Source organism: Orcinus orca, chromosome 18, assembly GCF_937001465.1.
Source record: "Orcinus orca chromosome 18, mOrcOrc1.1, whole genome shotgun sequence".
NCBI classification, from domain to species: domain Eukaryota; kingdom Metazoa; phylum Chordata; class Mammalia; order Artiodactyla; family Delphinidae; genus Orcinus; species Orcinus orca.
The window spans coordinates 30,065,309-30,087,004 of record NC_064576.1 but is presented as its reverse complement, the minus strand read 5'-3'; the positions used below and the strand labels follow the sequence as shown (position 1 = coordinate 30,087,004).

The 21,696-nt window shown below is 38.1% G+C and overlaps 1 protein-coding gene across 3 annotated transcripts in view; it reads right to left on the bottom strand.

Annotated features, from left to right (window-relative positions):
* TBC1D4 (TBC1 domain family member 4) overlaps positions 1–21,696 on the bottom strand; it is a 223,045-nt gene that overhangs the window by 15,834 nt on the left and 185,515 nt on the right. For 2 of the 3 annotated variants that reach the window (XM_049700961.1, XM_004284276.3), the window contains 5 exons: positions 13,054–13,214; positions 10,855–11,064; positions 7,093–7,251; positions 3,294–3,452; positions 494–738 (listed from right to left, as the gene is read on the bottom strand). In XM_049700961.1, the coding sequence (XP_049556918.1) occupies positions 494–738; positions 3,294–3,452; positions 7,093–7,251; positions 10,855–11,064; positions 13,054–13,214 (934 nt within the window). Of the gene's footprint in view, positions 1–493; positions 739–3,293; positions 3,453–7,092; positions 7,252–8,055; positions 8,579–10,854; positions 11,065–13,053; positions 13,215–21,696 lie in introns of those variants that run through there. The other variant, XM_033414027.2, reaches the window with a different exon arrangement.

The window sequence follows — 21,696 nt, the reverse complement described above, 5'->3', positions numbered from 1 at the left end:
CCTCTATAAGGGCCTGTCTGACCTTAAGATAAAGCAGGGGAGACATGGAAAGTTCATGAAGAAGCATGATATAGATACCTGCCATTTATACACTCAAAGAATAAAACATTATATTTTCAGATTTCAAACAAAATATCTTTGATTTTTTTCAACTGACAAGGTAAGGAAAAGTGAATAAAGTTGACTTGATACTTTCTCCAGGTAACTCATAGACTTAGGAAACAGAGACTTAAGTACACACTAGAATGGCTTATTTATTTACTTCAGAAACAAAGGAAAAGTTACTCTGCATACGGATGTCATACACTTAGAGGTTTAGCAACATCGCAAATCCCACACTAGAACCATGAACTAAAACACGCCTCTACATTTATCCAAGTTCCAAGACAATGGGCCCAAATTTCTTTAAATCTTAACCGTAATTTAGAAGAGGGCTCCCGCTAAGATTTCTGGTGAGAGTGTTACACATTCCTTGTGAAGATCTGCCACTCACCTGTAGAGACATCATGTCAGGTCGGTACTGCTTGCGAAAGCCCAGGTCATACATGAGGAATTTCAGCATCTCAAAGGCTTGCTCTTCACTCATGTGCAGAAGCAGGACTCCAGCCACAAAGCTGATCCCCTGACAGTAACCCACTTCTTTGTCCAGCAATGAGTAGGCTTTCAAGAGGTTAAAGAGAGACAGCTGCCCTGCCCCAAGCTGTGCTGAAAAGTAAGGATGGGTAGGAAATGTCCTCCCTGCAGAAGAAAAGAAAAATATTTTTGAGATGACCTGATGCTTTGGAGACCAGAGTGAAATTGCCATTCAGTGATTTCCAGGAATAAATAAACGCTCTTTTCCAAACCACTGAATGCTGCTCGGAGCACCCCTCTAACTAACAGTCTCTCTCCCTCTAGCCAGTCCCAAGTCCTACCTGCCAGACCATCACCCCATCTCCATGTATATGATAGGGGAGCAAACATTTGATGCTAACCAGCGCTTCTTTTTAGGAAAAAAAATTCCACAAACAAATCAAAGACATATTCAGGAGCGATCCCAGGAGAATAGAATATAAAACTTATTCTGACTATAAATCAAGGCTAATTCTAAGTTCACATAAAAACTACCTGCTAACTGAAATCAGAATTCTACAGGAGGTATCATATGATTTAGAAAGAAATCTTAGTGGTCCATAGCAGACTCCTTCCTGCTTTTCTTGTATTATGACACTAGAGGGACTTTCCTAGGGTTGTTTTGTTTTACATTCAGCCTATCATTCAGGAAATACTTTTTTCAAATATTTTTGGCTTTGTTACTTAAACTACTTCCATGAGCCACGTAGACCTCTTTTCTTTTTTCAGTATATCCAAAAAGGTCAAGGATAGTGAAGGGTCAAGCTGATTTTAAATAAATTCCCCTCTGAAATTCACCTCTGTGTACAAAATTACCATAGAGACACTTCAGCAAGCAAGTTAGTCCCGGATTTTCTAAAAAGTTGGTACTAAATGCTGAAACAAACCCATCTTCACCACCAAAGCTGTATACAGTGCTTCGGGACTTTCCTGTGCCATGAAAATGAAGGGGATGTTAACTTCCTTGTGAAATGATTACTCATGTCAGTTAGAACTTGTAAGAAGGCCAGATTTTTAAATGTTTCCCACCAGATATGCTTAAAAGTGATTTTTCACCTAGGAACTGATAAGACTAATTCTGCAGAGCAAATAAGGGGAAGATATGAGAATATAACAAGAACACACTGAGGAAACACAGATGGCTACAAGCAAAGTCAAATAAGCAATTTTTAAAATTATCATTTTACTTTCTCACTTAAAATGCTTGCTACAGAAAACTATAAATATACCGTCCATCCGTGACATTAGCTCCATTTTTTTCCGACCAGCCTTTTCCCTGTAATGTGATCTCATCATCGCCTTCTCTTTAAGGATATCTTGACTAGCTCTAAATACGACATCCCAATTTCTAGTCTCATTATCAATTTCCGGTCACAGAACCACCGATCTGCAGAGGCCCATAGTTCACTGTCCTTATTTAAGAGACAGGATTGAAACTCAGAAGCAAAGTAATTTGCTTAAAACTACTGTTCAGTGATAGAATCGGGACAAAAACTGAAGTTTTCAGTTTCTCTGTAAAATTCTCCATTTCAATTCTATTGGGCTCAAAAACTATTAACTGAGTTGGCCTTTTCCCAACAAAAGCTGTTTGTCATCCAAAAGGAGCAGAGGTCCGTTTTGGCCTGTGATTTTTATATATCCTAAAATAAGATGAGCCCGAATAAAAAGTAATCCCGGGCTTCCCTGGTGGCGCAGTGGTTGAGAGTCCGCCTGCCGATGCAGGGGACGCGGGTTCGTGCCCCGGTCTGGGAAGATCCCACATGCCGCGGAGCGGCTGGGCCCGTGAGCCATGGCCACTGAGCCTGTGCTCCGCAACGGGAGAGGCCACAGCAGTGAGAGGCCACAGCAGTGAGAGGCCCGCGTACCGCATAAAAAAAAAAAAAAAAAGGAATCCCTTGTTTTCCCAAATGGGCTCAAATAACGTATCTGGCCACCTTAAATATATCAACCTTTAGGAATACAGATGAAATAATCCAACTGTCAATGTACAATATTTAATCCAATAAGTTAGATATTTTAAAAGAATAAAATATATTAATTTAGAGAAAAATTAGAGACATATACTTTTTAAAATCACACCATTTTTACTTTCCATAAGTTATTTGAAATTCAGCATTTAAAAGGATGACTTTATGATGCTGCCACTGGAAATGCACATAACATCAGGACAGCTAAGTTTTTTTTCATCCTATAAGGATGTATTCATGATTTCCACAACATAACCACATATTGTATTGATTCTTAAAGGCTTACTCCAAAGCTTGTTTTCAGCAATATGTCCAGGAATACTTAGTAGACCTTTGTTAAATTTTCTGGTGCCCCTTTAAACCTATTTCAAGACCAGTGTTGACCAAGCTAATAATTATCTATCCCAAACAAAAGTCAGTTGTTCGAAAAACAGGAAGTGAGAGCACCCAATAATATGACGTTTACAATGATTCAAATACAAGATTTTTCAGAGGACAAGTCTGAGGATGAAAACTTCACTTTATATTCAGGCATTTAGGGTATCTTCAACCATACATAAGGCCAACTTGCCCTCAGGAAAGGACAAAGCCAGCAACTCTGCCGACCAATAGTTTGTCTTTATCAAAACTAAAAACAAATAGAAAACCCCCAAAAACTCAACAAAAGGACCTATTATTTACTTTTGTAAATTATAATCAATATGGCAAACATACCTAAATCCACGAGAATAGCATGCTGCTGAACCGTGAGCTGCTTTAAAAGCTCTTTATAGGATGTGTCAGGAGGTTGTTGTTTATTAGGCAATCTGTGTCTTAGACGATACTGCAAAGCTAGGAACTGCCAGATTTCTCCTCGTCGACTTTTGGGAACACCTACAGTCAAAGAGATAAGAAAGCAAGGTCTTGAACACTGGAATGAAGGTGCGAAATCACAGTTGATTAACTATGTAATGCATGAAAATAGGCAGCTCTACTGTCCTGCGTTCCACCCTACAATCACACAGTACGATGTAGTGACAGAAGCGTATTTTGAAAAGTTTAATCCTGTAGCTGGTGTCTTGCAAAAGAAAACCCTCAAATAACAAGGATAATAATGGCAATATTAACAAGAACAGCTGCCACCACTGATTGAGAACCTAATACAACATTTATTGAGGACAGTTAGTTTCTGAGCATTGTAATTACAGAAACTGCACCGAATTTATTCACAGGTGCTCAGAAAACAACCTAATGAGGCAGGTAATTACTATTATCTACACTTTACAGATGGCGAAGCTGAGGCAGAAAGAAGCTAAGTAACTTGCCCAAGTGCTCACAGCTAGTGCAGTTTAGAACTCTAGTTTCAGAGGCCAAATTCTGAAATACTGAAATGTATTACTGCCTATTTTCACCTTTTATTTGGTTTGAAGCTCGTAATAAATGCTAACATTCATACTCTCATTTCTAAATAGCTGTCATTAAAAAGTAACTTTGTAAAAGAGAATTAAATAGCATTCTTATATGGTGACAAGAAAACGAAATAATAAATATGGTAAGTACAGTATGAAGGCAGTGCTCCAGAAAATCATTCAGCCTTTGAGAAGAAAATAGCTAGCGTAATTGCTATATTCATGTATAATGAAACACTAACTCCGGTCTGCTTGAAAACCAAAACAAGCAATTCGAAGTATGCTAAAAGTATGGGTTTTTTTATGCCAAGGGACATGAAATACAGCACTGGGAGGGACAGAATTCAATTCTGTACAGTGCAGGCAACTTTATTTCACTGTTTTCAGTCCAAAAAGACTAGATACGGAATAGGTTCCTGAGCTCCAGCTGGGTAGAGAAAGGTATAATGGCACTGATCTCTTTGGGATGCAATGTCACAGTTTGCAGAAGCTCAAAGTATTATTGTCCAAAAGGCATAACTCAGGCTCACGAACATGAATTCTAAGGCCCTCTACAGGGTATACCTCCAAACTATCTTTTTTTAGTTCCATCACCTCCCGTTCCCTGCCACACTAAGTGTATATACTAAGTATCTAGCTATACTCAGTGTAGGGCCATAAGAAGCTTATGGTGATTTTCACACTTCCAGTTTCTTGTTCCTACTGTTGCGTTTATGAAATTCCAAGCTTCTCCAGTTGATTGCCTAGTGTATCTCTATTTGTCTTTTTTTTTTTTTTGCGGTACGCGGGCCTCTCACTGTTGTGGCCTCTCCCGTTGCGGAGCACAGGCTCCCGCACCGGGGCACGAACCCGTGTCCCCTGCATCGGCAGGCGGACTCTCAACCACTGCGCCACCAGGGAAGCCCTATTTGTCTTTTAAGGATGAGCCCGAATGCCATTCTTCTGCAGAAACTCTCCCTAACATCTCTAGGAGTAAGAAGTCCCTTTTCATATGCTATGTGACTCAGACTGCACCATTACCATATTGGATTACAGTTAGCACTATACTGTATGTTTGTCTAGTTTCCTCACTTAGATGGTGAGCTCCCTGAGAATAGTTAGCATACTTTCATCTCTGTATGATGAAGTCCAAGAATATACCTCTCTACTCATACATTTGTTGAATGAATGAATGAATGATCTTGTGCAAAAAGTGTCATTTTTAGAGGGTAACTTTCATTAGCCCATTAAATGAATCATTGATAACAGGAGAGGGCTGTCTTGTTATCCATCCAGTAACAATTCTACAAAAAAGTAATTCACTTTAATTAAATATTTATTGAGCATCTAACATATAGCAGAGAATAGAGCATGGCACTGAGGATACCTCATCACTGAGAGATGAATAAATCCATTCTCAGGAAAATTAGTCTCATTCATTCATTCAATAAATAACTTATGCAAGATGCTCTCTTAGGTGCTAGGGGTATGGGGGGTGGAGTGAGAAAACATGAAACAGATATACACATAGATACAAAGTTATAAATTATGATAAGCACAATTAAAGGGAAAGAATCATGAGAAAGAATAATAAAACAAAACTAATTTACTGGGGGAGAGGGGCACTCTGAGGAAATGGTATTTGAACTGAGAGCTGAGAGATAATACGATTCTCCAGGCTGGGAGTGTAGGCAGCAATCACTTTGGGAAGAAGGATGTATGGAGGCCCTGAGAGGGGCAGAGAAAGAGGGGGACAAAGGAGGAGGGAGAAGAAGATGAGGTGGAAAGAAAAGGAGACGGGAAATGGGGAGAAGGTAGAGAGGATGGAAGAGGGAGGGTAGGGAGAGCTGGAGCATCCCTGCAAGAAATAGCCTGTGCCAGACTGGGACCCAAAGTAGTTAGCATCCCTGAAGCACAGGCTACGAGGCAGGGGAAGTTAAAAAGTGAGATGAGGGCCTCCCTGGGGGCGCAGTGGTTGAGTGTCCGCCTGCCGATACAGGGGACACGGGTTCGTGCTCCGGTCCGGGAGGATCCCACATGCCGCAGAGCGGCTGGGCCCGTGAGCCATGGCCGCTGAGCCTGCGCGTCCGGAGCCTGTGTTCCGCAACGGGAGAGGCCACAACAGTGAGGGGCCCGCGTACCGGAAAAAAAAAAAAAAGTGAAATGAAAGATGAAGGAGAGATCATGGTGGGCCTTGGGCACAGTGCTGAGAAGTTTAAACTCTGTTCTATAAGAAATGGGAAGACGAACACCCCTAAAACATCTTTGAGTCATACCAAAGAACAGTATGTTCTACATCTCACACACATTCTATTAGCCACTATTTTGTCTCCCAAGTAATGCAGTCAGAGAAAATCTCTAGGATTTCCATATCTTCAAAAAATAACATGTATCAGGTTTGTAAGTGTAGCATCTTACAAAATTAATTTTAATTTAAACTTAATTGGGCAACAGTTTCACATTACCATAGTCTTTTAAAACAAGATTCATGATCAGGTTATTTTGGGTACTTTGGGATCTTTATTTATGCAGATCATAGAGATTCTCATTTTAATACAGTTAATCTGAGTCACAGAAATTGCATCTAAGCAATTCACATATTAGTTTTAAATTTAAGATGTTTAAATATCAGTCATTTTATATGACAGAGCAGAAATGCACTATAAGGCTAAATAAAAGCGTTTTTCTGAAATAAATAAAAGAATGGATGGTAGGAAAACTGATTGCTAATAATATATATCTGTACAAACATGTACATGAATATACACATATATTTATAAATAAACACTTCTGAGCAAATGACAAATGAGTCAAGTTTAAAAGCCTGAGATATTTTTACGGATATGATCAAAGATTTGTACTAATGCATGTGATCTTTCCTTGGCAAACAACAACACTGAGTTGAAACAGCTGGTGAAGAGGCAGGAAACTGTAGAAAAGGTGCCTGCTGTCTCCTCAGGGACAGAATATCTTCATTAGTACCATGTGCTTACCAATACAGTCACCAACTACAGGCAGAAACAAAGTCCTCTCCTTTTTTTATAGGCAAAGCACGAAGAGAAAATTATGCCTAGGCTGCACGAATCAAAAAAATTTCTGAAGCTTTTCAAAAAAGAAAAAAGATTGATTGAGATGATCCAAGATACCTTCTTTAAGAGAAGTATGAATATCTTCCATATCACATCTGATTTTAGTTCTGCAGTTTAACAACTTCTTATCCCAGGTTATTAAGACCTCCTTCTGACATACTCCAACTTCTTCATAATCCAATTTAATTTTTCTGGACTGGAGTTCATCTCTGCTTGCTAAGGAAGATAGAATGTACATAAGACCTATATGCTTTTAAAACACAGTATTTGTAATGTTTCATTGCATTTGTAAAACCATACCAAATAACATTTGCTCAAAAAGAAAACTTAAAAAAAAAAACCTGAGGATACATGGAAGGTTTCTTAAATTTTGAGCCATTTCATGTAAAAAGAAAAACAAAAACAAGGAATAACTTCCTAAGGAGCTTTTACTCGGTATGTTACAGATAAGTCTTCTAAGCATAAAAAACAAACCATGTTTGAAATATCAATTTTTTGACAAATGTAATAGATAACCACAGAAGTGACAGCTTGCATCCCTTTAAACACCATTAAAATGTTAATATTTTATATAGGACATATGAGCAAACAATGCCTCATGCTAACCTTGATTTGAGAAATATCTGACCATGATAACCTGATACATTTTTGTAACTATTTCCAGAGTTACCAATACTGCCCTTAACAACAGTAGGTTATACATTCCTGTGTCCATTTTTAATAACCTTTAAGAGGAAAATTCATTTTTCTGAAGCTAACACTACTTTCATTTTTCAAAATAATACAGAATTTTCTCTCATTTGATGGTCTAAAATCTAAGCCCAGAGTTCATTAAAAGAAATGCTTATAAAACAAACCACTATCTGTATTTGGTCTTTATCTTGAAGAATCAATTCCAAAAGAGGAGAAGGGAGAAAAAAACATGTGAGTGTATTTCTTCTCTTTCATTAGGACCACATTGAACAGCAGCCTCTCAGAGTGATCTGTATCCATTCAAGCTCCAGGGCTCAACCACCTTACCTGCTGCAACACAAATCTTTGTCATGCATCCAAAGTCCTCGACAGCACAAAAACAATAGCAGAATGAGTATTACTCTTTACTTAGTGTTTGAAGCCATTTCAAAAGAATTAAAATATCTTACAATAGACTGTTATTCCAACAGGCCAGTAAAAATTTCTACTTAAAATTCCAGATATAATCAAAAGATAAATCGCACTACAAAAAATTCCTCCTAGATACCACTAGATGGCTTTCTAACAGTCTAGCTTTGCTTCTCGATATTTGCTTTATATTTCCCTATGACCATCAAGTACTTTCTTAAAAGTTAATAACAAATATCATTCTAAATATAATCCTAAATATAACTTTATTAATGATGTTTTTCCACAATGGACAAAGAATAAAATTTCCTCAGATTTCTTTTTTTCTCCAACCTTCTCTAGATTATTCATTTAAAATAATAATAATCATCTGCTATGTGCTAGTCACAGGCCCTGAGGATGAAGTGCTGAGTAAGAGCAGTTAATACTTGCCCTGGTTAACTAGCCAAGAGCAAAGAACCATGAAGAAATGTTTATCCATTAGATAATTTTTTTTTTTTTTTTTGAGGTACGCGGGCCTCTCACTGTTGTGGCCCCTCCCGTTGCGGAGCACAGGCTCCGGACGTGCAGGCTCAGCGGCCATGGCTCATAGGCCCAGCCGCTCCACGGCGTGTGGGATCCTCCCGGACCGGGGCACGAACCCATGTCCCCTGCATTGGCAGGCGGACTCTCAACCACTGCGCCACCAGGGAAGCCCCCATTAGATAAATTTTTAATGGGTTAAGCTATTTTTTGTGTTTGTTATTTAGGTACAGAAGTAAATATAGAACCGACAGAGGTTTCTGATCATATATTCTAAATGTCACCTCCCCTCTTATTCTGTCAATTTATGTAGTCGTATATAATACACAGAGTCATTTGTATTATCCATTCCCTTATATTAACACATATAGTTGAGAAATACTATGGCATACTAGGAAAAAGCCCAAGAACCGTGATAAATAAACTGGAGTTTTAATACTTGTTCTGCCAGTACACCACTGTTTGACCTTAGGTTAATTTCCTTAGCCTCCAAGCCAGTCACTAACTCAGCTGCAGAATGAAGAAGGGAGCTAAATAATCTCTAATCTCCAATTCAGTCTATGATTCTAAAATTATCCATTGATATTTAATATAATATTCTACTGTACATATTCCCAACTGTTAATGAAATACAATTTCATGCTTTAAATGTTTTAAGGAAATCATAACCATCTTTTTTCAACCTCTTTTTCTGTTTATGCATTAGTTCAAGATATAATCAACTACAAAAAACATAAATTCAATTCCTTTCAAAATCTATGGAAGCTTGAGTAGGCATACCCTTTATCACATCAAACTTTTAAAAGCTATGTTGATAACAATTAATTGCATTTTTAACTTCAAAGAAAAGAAGATTTATTTCCTAAGGACGTTTAAAAATCGTATGTACCTTTCATTCTGCTAAGAACATAGCAATAATATATATAAGATTATAGCTGTTGGGCTTCCCTGGTGGTGCAGTGGTTGAGAGTCCACCTGCCGATGCAGGGGACACGGGTTCGTGCCCCGGTCCAGGAAGATGCCACATGCCGTGGAGCGGCTGGGCCCGTGAGCCATGGCCGCTGAGCCTGCGCGTCCGGAGCCTGTGCTCCGCAACGGGAGAGGCCACAACAGTGAGAGGCCCGCGTACCGCAAAAAAAAAAAAGAATATAGCTGTGCCCTAGCAAACTAAAAAAATATTAAAAACTTAATTGAGCAATAGGTATAGTAAAAGGAATCTTAAGGCAGACGATGAACACAGAAATGTGAATATCTGCCTGTACTAAAAAAAGGCTTTTTTTGGAAGACAGCATAATAAAAGCAAGTCAGAGAAAAATCTAGATTATACATTTTCCAATAATCTTAAAAGTCAAAGGCCCACTTAAGCTAAATCTTTCATTTCATAAATGTGAAAAACAAGGCCCTTTTATGTTAATGATTTGCCCAAGATAATGGCATTAATAAATTTTTCAGATTTTGGTACCATCTGCACATCTCCCTGTCTATGATTCTATCAGCACTGGCGTAAATAACATTATTATTTTAAAGTCTGGAAAACACATTCTAAAGCATTTGGTATGCATAAACTTAGCAATAAAGCACTACAAATAGCACAATAGCTGTTATAAATTATCCATTTATAAATTTAATGATTTCAATGTGATTTTTTAAATAGAAAATTTAAAAAACAGTAACAAAACATAGAAACTTTGATTTGATAATAGGTAATTAGTTGGAATGGATACAATATAATTTATTTGAAATAGGCATATTTATCATATTATGAATACAATTAGCCTGAAATTTGAAAATCATATTCGAAAAGAAGAGAATTTGCTTTTTCATATTTAAGGTTTTTTTTAAAGTAATACATGATGATATTAAACTTTCAGTCATATTAAACACATTGACTTCGTTATATACATTCTATTACCTTCTATTATTCTATCACCCAAATATACTCAAAGGATGTCTGATGTTTTAAATCTGCTAAACAAAAATGCAAATTTCTTAAGCTGGTCAGCTTCCCATGTCATAACCACCTCATGAAATAGCACTAAACAATTTTAATCAGTAGATATTCTGGTAAAAGTGTGTATACAGTCCGAGAATGAGTTTGAGTGTGTGTGTGGCGCGGGGGGAATAGTATTAACAAACGACACCTTTGGATTATAGTATCATATCATATGATATCATAGCCCTGTTTGAATGGCTAACCTTCAAGTTTCTGGTTTTCTTTTTCCATTCGAAGCAACAGGATTTGCTGGTGTATAGCTTTTCTCCACAAACTCCTCAGTTCCTCCGACTTTTTTCCTTCTTCAGCCTTTTCTGGGTCATCGTCACCAGACACGAATATAAGCAGCGGTTCCTCCTCCATGGGTGGGGCAAGAGGGGACAGTGGCAGCAGCTCACTCGTGTCCAGTCCATCTGCAGAGAAGAAAACAGTGAGAGGCATTCCTAAGTCGTAGCCCAGACTACAGAAGTTCTCTCTGGACTTGACGCTCTCTCCTCCTATATTCCACTTTTAAAGTTGTTCACAAAGCTGCTCTCCCAGTAACTGTCCGTTTCTGGAACTAATGATTTAAGTAAATTCGCTAGACTGAATTCCCCTTCCAGATTTCCCTCTCCTAGTGAAACGAAAGTATATGTAATTTCACCACTTCTTCTTTCCGCACAAAATGACCTATAAGATAGGTGCTCTAAAATGACCTGGCCTTCCCCCAGAGTTCAACACTTCTGCAATTTTTCTGGGTATGTTCTCTGTGCAAAACAAAAAGATTACATCAGTAAGCATTAGTGACCTCCTAAGGTCTACACCTACCATCAGAATCTGTCAAGAGTAAAGCAGCTGAGCGACTCTGGTCATGGCTCAGCTCAGCACTGCTCATTCCTGCAACACTATAACCCAATTTCCGGAGCTCATTCTCTCCCTCCATTCTAGACCATCTTTTTCACGGTTGCCAATTATTTTCCTATTAATAATCATGATTTTGTGTCTTAAAACATTTCAATGGATGCATATATTCCATAGAACAAAGTCCAGACTCCCGGGAATAGCATATAGACCGCTTCAGACTTTGACCTCAAGTAACCTTTCCAACTTCTTGTCTCCATCTGCCATCTGCTCTCATGATGCTGAATTTCTCATGACTCCCTGACCCACAAAGTTCTCTGCAATGACTCTAGAGCTTTTCTCGTCCCTTTTTCTGAAAGATGCTTCTCCCAGCAATGAGTTTAAATAAATACGTAACTTTTGTGTAAAGCTTTCTTTGACCACCCCAGACAGAGTTAATTTTATCTCTAGAAATGTTTTTCCTTGTTTTTTTTTCTTTATTAATTGACCTCGGCCCTTACCCTTATTATTTACTTATTTAATAAATAATTTTTTTAAAAAAATCTTACTGTATGGATTGAATACTTAGCACATTTGAATTTTGGCTTTCTTGGTTTTAGAACTGCCCTTTAAATACCACTCAATTTTGATTTCTAGGGTTCTGATCATATTTTCTTCCTTCTAGTTTCTAGGAATACAGTTTTCAGCCTCCAAACACATGAAATTTTTCAGTTGTCCTCTAATTCTTTCTCCCTTCCTCCCTTCCTCCCTCCCTCCCTCCCTCCCTCCTTTCCTCCCTTCCTTCCTTCTTTTTGCAGGGTGATCAGAGAATATAGTATAAATAACATGATTATCTGGAATTCATTTAAAAATCTTTATAGCCAAGTACATAAATATTTTTTACGACTGTTCCATGTGTGCTGAAAATGAATGAACTTTCTCTATAGGTGGCAAGGTTCTATACAAATATCAGATCAAGCTTGTTTAATTGTGTTTCTCAAATACTATCTACATTTAATTTCTCTATATTTAATTTTCAGAGAGGAATATGTTAAAATCTCCCATGAGAGTTATTTATTTATTTCTCCCTCAAATTTTGCTTAGTGTTATTTTCTAGCTCTCCAAGCTATATAATTATGAGTGTTCTCACCATTGTTAAATCTTTTTGTTTATTGGTACATTTACTTTGTGCCTTTGGGCATTTTGCTTTAATTTCTTCTAGGTCTGATTTGCAAAGAGAGCTGCCAGTGCTCTCTTTTGATTGATGTTTGCCTGGTGTATCTGCATCCACGTTTCTATTGTTAAATATTTCTACGTTACTTTGTTTTATGTGTGACTCTTGTAAAAGAATGTTGCTTTTCTAATAAAAAAAATCTATGACTTCTTTTCTATCACTACGCTAGTTCCCTATGCATTATGAAGCAGGCCCCAAAACACGTTTTGAAAATTCATTCATTCATCCATTCATCCATCCATTCAACATGATTTGCTGAATGTCTAATAGGTTCTAATGATATCTGACACATTAACCTCCCTAATTTACAATGCTAGTAAGGGGTAACTGTAGTAAGTATCACACAAACCCTGCTGCTGCATGGCCGAGGGAGATTTGTTCATTGGAGAGGCAACCCTAAGGAAGATGCGCTGCCGCCAGGAAATTCGGCGAGGAGTGACAGGGGTGCCTCCAACGTTCAGGGACTCATTGCTGCAGGTAGACGAGGTCCTTTTTCTCCCCTCTCCATCACTGTAGAAAGCACATAAATATATAACTTGTAAGGGGAACTGGATAACATGATCCTTCACAACAAGATGGCAGCACAAGCCATTCACAAGTTCTACCACGGGCAAGCAGAAGCCACAGGCAACACGGAGCGATGCATCGCCAGGCACACTGGTCACCCAGGCCACCACATCCTGGGTCAGATGCAGTCCAGGCCACAGCCCAGTCATCAGAAGCTCACCTGTTTCTACTCATTCCATAGTAGCCAACATTTCAGGTTCTAGCCTGAGCAAAGGAAGTACTTATACGGAGGAGCAAAGGTTGTTTGACTAATGAACTCATGCTTCCCTAAAATTGGCTAAAAACTAAAATCAGCAGTTATTCTAAACAACGTCAATGTTTCATAAAAGGCTCTTAAAGAGCTTTTCTTATAGCTCTTATAGGATGGCTGACAAGATAGCTTCTAGTTGCCTGTAACTGTCTCCAGAGTGTTAGCTACTAATAGCTGGATCGTGATAGAAAGTAACCAGAACAAAGGCAGAAGAGTCAACCTTGCGATTGTTGTTAGGCGATGTATTAAAGAAAAAAGTGCGGCCAAATGAGATTGGATAGGTTACATTTTAAAACATTAAGCAGATTTCTTTAGATCAGGACTTCTTAGAGACTAAAATATGCTGGCATGCACTGTGATTCTCCAAAGGGATATAATATACAGAAATTCCCTAACTTACTTAAGTTATTTGACCCCAGAATCAACTTCCTTAACTTTTTGGGGTGGTGAGGTAGGCAGCTGGGTATGTCACATCTTTCTACATTGGTGCTTTGGGAAACAAACATACAGAAATGCTGGTCTGTTCTAAGAATTTCATTTTCTAGGAAAGAGCACGCTAAATTCTGCTGGGGCTATCTGCAAGAAAAGGTCATTATTTTTTAAAAAGGTCATTATGACTCAAACTTAACTTTTGAGACCAATTACGTTAGCAGCCAAAATACCATGCAATAACTGTTGCTGCTCGTGGTGGGAATATTTTGCTCTTTTAAGTTTTAAAGTCTCTGAGCTTTCCTGAGAGAATGATGAAGACAACAATATTTACACGTGGTGATACCAAGAAGTGAAGGTGTGCAACTTCTGATGGAACCAAGAAGTGTTAGTAGTTAGGGCAGAAAGGAAACTCAGCTAAAAAAGCCACAACCCCACGTACGTAGTCAGAGGAACTCACTAAGGCGAAGAAAATCAAAAGTCCGAAGAGCAATTCAGCCCTTACCTGTCATCTTTGTATTTACTTTGAGTAGCCATACTCACCGTTATCAGGTAATTCAGTTATTTCTAATCTTGATCTATCTTTCTGGAACTACTGCTTCTAGATTAGCTAAATTAAGTTTAAGAAAGAGACGTAGCTTTGAGCTGCTACACAGACAGCAAGTGACATGCTGGATCATGATACTTCAGAAAGCAGCTGATACACACATCCCAATACAGTAAAACCCACTTTGTTATGTATCCTGGATAAAGTTATAACCCTAATATGTGTCCACAGTTCACAGCTCTGCCATACTGAACGTATATATCCACCTTCACTTCCCCTTTGGAAAGCATTAATTCAAGTATTTCGCTTTGGGGAGCTACAATTCAGATGTTCTATATACAATAGTTATATCCTAAGAAACAAGTTTAACCTACCCTGTATCTTTGTTTGTGTAACTATTTCACTGGCAGTTATGTGCCAAATGCCCAACTCAAGGATGTATTTCTAGCTCCTAGTGTAGCAACTGGCTATTAATAGTAAGCACTCAACAAATATCCATGGAATAAATTAATATTGTAAAACCATTAAAAACATTAACTCAGAAGGGTAAGTAAAATGGACAAAAAATATCGGCTAGGCTAACATGTCAGGAATAAATAAAAGATCTACCTTCTTAAAACCCTTTGTTGGTAGTCACAACTTTTTACGTTTTTCTTGCAAAAAGTTCTAATAGCTCTGTTTCCCAAAAGCACAGACTGAGGTGTCGATGGCACTGGTAGGTACTGACGATGACAATACTGGTAATAAACAACGTAAGGCATCTTTTTTCCAGATAGTGAAACAGCTATATAAGGGTATCTAATTTATAATTTAAGCCTAGAAAGCTAAGTGAAATACATATGTAGAAGCAACTATTTCAATGCCTCACAGGATAAGTGTTCAATAAATAGTTTCTCTTGACTTTTTAGTACCTCTAACAACAAAAATAGAATAAACCAAACCTAAGGGTTCTGAAACTTTTATATTTTAATGCTGGAATTAAAACATCTTTTCCAATTCAGTGTTAATGACATATCAAGCATTTGGGTAGTACTAAATTGTCTGTAAAATATACAGTTTTGGGGGAAATAGGCTATAAAATTGGTGCATAGCGTACCTTTACATTAGCCCAATATTACAGATTTGAAAATTTCATAACATCTAAAACGTTAAATCCTGTAATCTAAATAAATTGCCAAATGATACATTTTCTTCGTATGTCTGGAATTTAATGGCCAGTAACAAGCCAAAAATTAGCTGTCAAAATATAAGATAATGCTGTACTAAAAGGAAGTACTTACACAACTGACCATTGACCCTTTATCATGTACTAGAAAATGACATCCTGAAAAAGCAGTTTGGTGGCCAAGATAAGGCAAAAGCTGCCCTGCTTCATCTAGTAAGAGAAATATGTCTTCCAAAGTCAGGGTCCAGATAAGGGTTTCAACAGTCAGTGCATATATGCAACTTACAGCAATTTACTTTTTGATTTACATTGAATCAGCAACCTGACATTCCTAAGGCAGTAATTTTAAGAATCAAAACCAAGTGAAACACTTCTGTGCATCAAAATTCTTACATCTCACGTTGGAAACTTTACTGGGCTGAGGGGGGAAATTTTTGTTTTGTTTGTTTTTTGCTTCTTTACTACCACATTAGTTTTCACTTCAACTTCTCCTTTAACTAATCCTAGGCAAGCAAAATGTCCACCTTTTGAGTAAAAATAAAACAAAACAACGTGTGGCATTTATTGTAGTAATAATAAAGCAAATACAAAAAGACATACTATGTGCCAGGCATTATTCAAAGCATTTTACAAGTATGAACTCATTTCAACCTCACAGCAACCCTATGGGGTAGATGGCACTACAATTCCCATTTTTAGTGAGGAAACTGAGGCAGAAAGAAGCTAAGTAATTTGCCCACAGTCTCTGGAATATAAGTAGAAGGGTCACGATTCAAACCCAGGCAGTCCAGAATACAGACACTTAGGCTCTGTACTTTACTATGTCAATGTAAATACTCTTTGCATTAGTTCAGACAAAGCTCTATTGGTTCATAAAAATAAAGCTGTCAGGACTCACAGGATCCCCCACATTTCTAGTGAAAAAAAATCAGTCTCTAATTAGCATTAAGTCTTTAGGTCAGTACTTCTTTTTCCATTTCTTAATGGAAGAATGTCATTTATTTTCGCAGAGAAATAAGTTCAGAGTATTATTACATGTTCATTTATGTAAATGTTTCACTTCGTTTTCTTTGCTTTTGAAATCATTGCATTCCAAAATGTAAACACTTTTTTATTTTTAAATAGGAAGATCAAATCAAAAACACATTAATATATATACCAACATACATTGGTAAATTAATTATCTTTACATTTTTTTAAATGAGGAAGCAAATAAGAACCATTACCTTATTTTTCAAATAATCTTTTCCCTCCTTCTTTTGTATTTTGGAATATCAATACATGCATTATAAAACTGTTTCCCAAGAGACATATCCAGGAAAAGTATTCTGTGCCAACATTACCTCTATGAAAATTTGTTAAATTAAAAATTAATAACTAGGAAGGAAATACAACATAGAGAATGTCCATCTATTTTTGTATTGGTATATTCTATATATACTTTCTATTACCAGTCACCAATTAATCAAGAACCACAATCCACGAACAGAAATGAAAGCTTTATAAGGGAAGAAAAAAATCCTCTTCTACATGTATCACGGTGTAAGCTGGGAGGCACTTCCAAGTCCTTCTGGACACAGCATCTATCAAAAGCTACGGATATGATATGAACCTTCCCACAGAGCTTCAAGATAACTTTTTAATATATCCTTGACCAAGCAGTTATAGCCTTCAGCTATTACACTAACATTACACTTCTTATATTAACACAGAATTTTTAATGCATACTTACTAGCCTGCTTTAATAAAAATTAATTCCAATAACAATAACACTGGACATGGCACAGAATGAAGGTGTTTTAGTGACCACGCACAGGGACTCAACTTTAAGAAGGATGCAGTCATGTTTTATTTCCCACCAGGGCAACACACACACTTTTCACAAAGGTAAATAAACTCTTAGGCCAGGACCAGTTTTACAAGGCATTGTTCTGCGGGGCAGAAGCCCCCATCTCCCAACCCCCTTATTAGCACCCATCTAAAACTACCAGTATCATGAAGTCCAAATAAATGTCTACAAGCTGATTGAATCTATATCTAAATCACAATGTATTACACTCAAGATAGAAACAAAACTTGATTAATGGCATAGCAACCATTTAACAGAAATCTGAAAATGCTTCCTCTCTGTAAATACCTCAAGAAAGGTTACATGGAACAGCACAGTGTTGAAACTTGAGTTTCTTCCACAGGACCCATAGTACAATTTAACTCATAATTGCTTTAGGTGGACTAATAGTTTACCTAAGCCCTGGCTTCAGCTGGGTAAGAATCTGTCATCCCATGGAAAATCTTTACTAATTAAATAAAACTGAGAATGAGTTATTCTAGTGGAAACTAATATATAGCATCTGAGTTGAGTCAAAAGAGATAGATTAATCAACGGGTAAAACAAAAAAAGAACAAAAACAAAGAATTTTATTTCCTAAACTCTACACTGAATGAAAAACAATTTAATTAAGTTTTTTGCATTGGAATTTAAAATATATCTGGGTAGCTCATTTGCATACTCACATCCTTATAACCTAAGGTTATGAAAATGACATCAAGCAAGATATTAAACCTCCTTGGGGCTCAGTCTAACCCTATCTAAAATAAGGAAATTATGGGCCAGATGACTCCTAAAATAATACACAGACTTAATTCTATGTTTGTAGTAGAACCTAGAAAGACACACAGTAAAGCCTAACATTTCTGTTGGGCTTTAAAATGTAGATAAGAAATTATTATTGAAATGGTCTTACACCCAACCATTAAAAAAATGTAAGCCAATTACAAGTCTCAAACAAGTCACTTTTTATCTTATCAATGTGGCCCAAATAATTTTTTTCCTTTGAATATCTCATTCTAGTCCAATCTTCGATACTGGATTTTACTCCCACTAGAAAGAAATCTAAATGTCAGTGGCCCCAAACAGGAAGATGCGGATATCTGTTTTCCATTGGGCTTGTGATATGAGCAAAGCATAGAAACTAGAACAAAGTAAAGAATAATCATTTTCAGTTAAGTTGTTCGTAGTGATTCTGGACATCTACCACAAAAAGCATATGGGTCAAGAGGAAGAAATGTCATCACAGATGTGGTCAGACTTCCATAACGAGGAGGTAGGTGTTTTCCTGTGTCCAGCCCAGTGGGAGGTCTGGAAGGTCTCGGCAGTGTCTCAAAGTAACCAGTGTGTCACGAATTAAGATGAACAGAAGTAAACTAATAATTCTCTTCAGTGAAAACCAGATTCGATTTTATGAGTATGTTTCTTTTAGGGTTCTGCTTTCTGCATCTTCTTGGGATTTGAAATAAACTCCTCTAATATACATATGTACCTCCAAACCAGCAAATTAACTTCCATTAGTTCAAAATTTTAATTAGTTTTTGATTGAAGGCCACAGCACAGTCCTAAAGAACTCAACATGGAATAGACTAGAAACAGGATTTCTATTTGCAATCAACCTTTTATATGATCATTCATGATCTTTGATTACACCAGGCATCACATTTCCCCTACTATAGACCCTTCACAGCATTGGAAGGATGGCATGCATTCAGGAGACAGCCAAAACTGATTTTTAAATCAATGGTGATAATCAGTTGGAAGAATTAATAAATTTTTAAACAAAAATATTTAGGCCTCTAATCACCTTGATTCTAAAGCAGTGTCCCGTCTAGTACAACAGGAAAACAAGGAACAGCATTAGCACAGAGAAAGAGAGATGTCCCAAACCGGATTTAGAATAAAAAGGCATTCCCGTAAGACATGAATAAAGCACAGATAATTTCAATAATGTACCATAATGAGTGATTACACTATTTTTCTCAGTCAATATGAGAGAATTATAGAACCAAAACTACCACGAAGTACTTACCAGCAAAAATCTATTTTCTCACTGAAAAGTTTTATAAGCAGAAGTAATGACTACCATTTTACCAATGAATTTCAATATAAATATTTTTAAAATATAGGCTTAAAAGCTAGGAAGCAATAATAAGGAGGAACAAGGATGCTTGTTTATAAAATGATATATTATATTTGATAAATGGATGTTATATAAATATACCATCTCATCATACACAATTATATTTTAGCTACTACACAATGAAATAACATTAAATTTTTAAGAATTAATTTGAAGGTAAAACAAAACATATGTGTACTCCCTTTCCTTTAGCATCTCAGTGCTGTGCAAATGAACCTGCTAATCAATAAACCATGATATTAAAAAGATCTTGGCTTCTTTTTCTCAGCCTGCTTAAAAACAATAATCTACATGTTTTTAATAATTCTGAATCGTGGTCCTGGAGAAGAATGCCTAATCTGAATTTAAAATTTCAAATTAACATGCTCTTTAAATAGTATTTGTTAGCCTATGTGCTAACCTACCATATACCTTACTTGACTATGAATATTTAGAGATCCACTCTATGCATCTAATAAGATGTGAGTTACCCAAGTGAAAAGAAAATACCTGGTGTGGGAAGACACACAGTTAGCATCTCCCCACAACTAGGGCACCTGCCGGCCACTGGTAGGGAACTCTGATGCCCAAGGAGACAGGAGGAACCCCAAAGTGAACTGGTAGGACGAAGGGGAACTGAGGGGGGAGGAGAAGTGGAGGCCAGACAGGATCGACACCCCTGAAGCTGGGGAGATCAGAAGAGGCAGGTGGGAGAGACTCTCAGGGAAGAGCAGGAAAAGAGCGGAGGGCAATCGCCTCACCCACTCGGGCCAGGGAGCCTGTTAAGCTGCCAAGCTGGTACCCCCCATCCAAAGCCCCATCCAGGCCGCGTGGGTCCTGGGGGCATAGGAGGGAGGCCAGGGAGATCAGGAGAGGAGGCGGGAGGGGCCCTCCAGGAGGAACGGGAGAGGAGTGGAGAGGTTGATTGCCCCACCCACTCGGGCCAGGGGAGCCTGCTGAGCTCCCAGGCTGGTCCTCTGCCCTCCAAGCCTTCCCAGCCCGGCCGAATTGGTCCTGGGGGCTTAGAAGGGAGGCCAAGGAGATCAGGAGAGGCAGGTGGGAGGATCCCATCAGGAGAACTGGGAGAGGAGAGGAGGGCATTTGCCCTGCCTACTCAAGTCCATGAAGCCTGCTGGGCTCCCAGGTGAGGTCCCCTGCCCTCTGAGACCAGGGCTGGGGGGCACGCCTGGGCCCCTTCTGTTCCTTGAGCCTAAGCCCCACCCCCCACACCTGCCAGGGCCTTTTCCAGCCCTGTGGGTCCTGAGCATTGGCCCCGCCCACCATTCAAACCTCTCCCTTGCTTAGGCCCTGCCCTCCACAGCCAAGGCCTTCTCCCCACTCCCCCACTCTTTTTTTCTTTTCCCTCCTCCTCTTTTTTGCTATTGTGGTACTGATGTACCTTCTGGTTGTTGATTCATCTATATTTTTATTTTTATATTCTTCCTAATGTATCTATCGGTTTCCCAGTCTAATTTTATTTTTTACTTTGTTATTGTTCTTTTTTTTTTTTTTGCCACCCCAGGCATCTTGCAGGATCTTGGTTCACGAGCCCAGGGTCGGGTGGAAGCTCCTGCAGTGGGAGCTCCGAGTCCAAACCACTGGACTAACAGAGAACCTAAGACCCCAGGGAATATTCATCAGAGTGAGCTCTCATGGAGTTCCTCATTTCAGCACCAAGACCCAGCTCTACCCAACAGCCTAAAAACTCCAGTGCTGGAAGCCTCAGGCCAAACAACCTGCAAAACAGGAACACAATCCCACTCATTAAAAAAAAAAATTAGGTGATAGAAAAATACCTCACAGATAAAGGAGCAAGGTAAAAACCTACAAGACCAAATAAATGAAGAGGAAGTAGGCAATCTACCTGAAAAAGAATTCAGAGTAATGAAAGTAAAAATGATCCAGAATCTTGGAAATAGAATGGAGTCATGGATTGAGAAAAGACAAGAAATGTTTAACAAAGATCTAGAACTACAGAAGAAACAAACAGAGATGAACAACACAATAACTGCAATGAAAAATACACTAGAAGGAATCACTAACAGAATAACTGAGGCAGAAGAACGAATAAGTGAGCTGGAAGA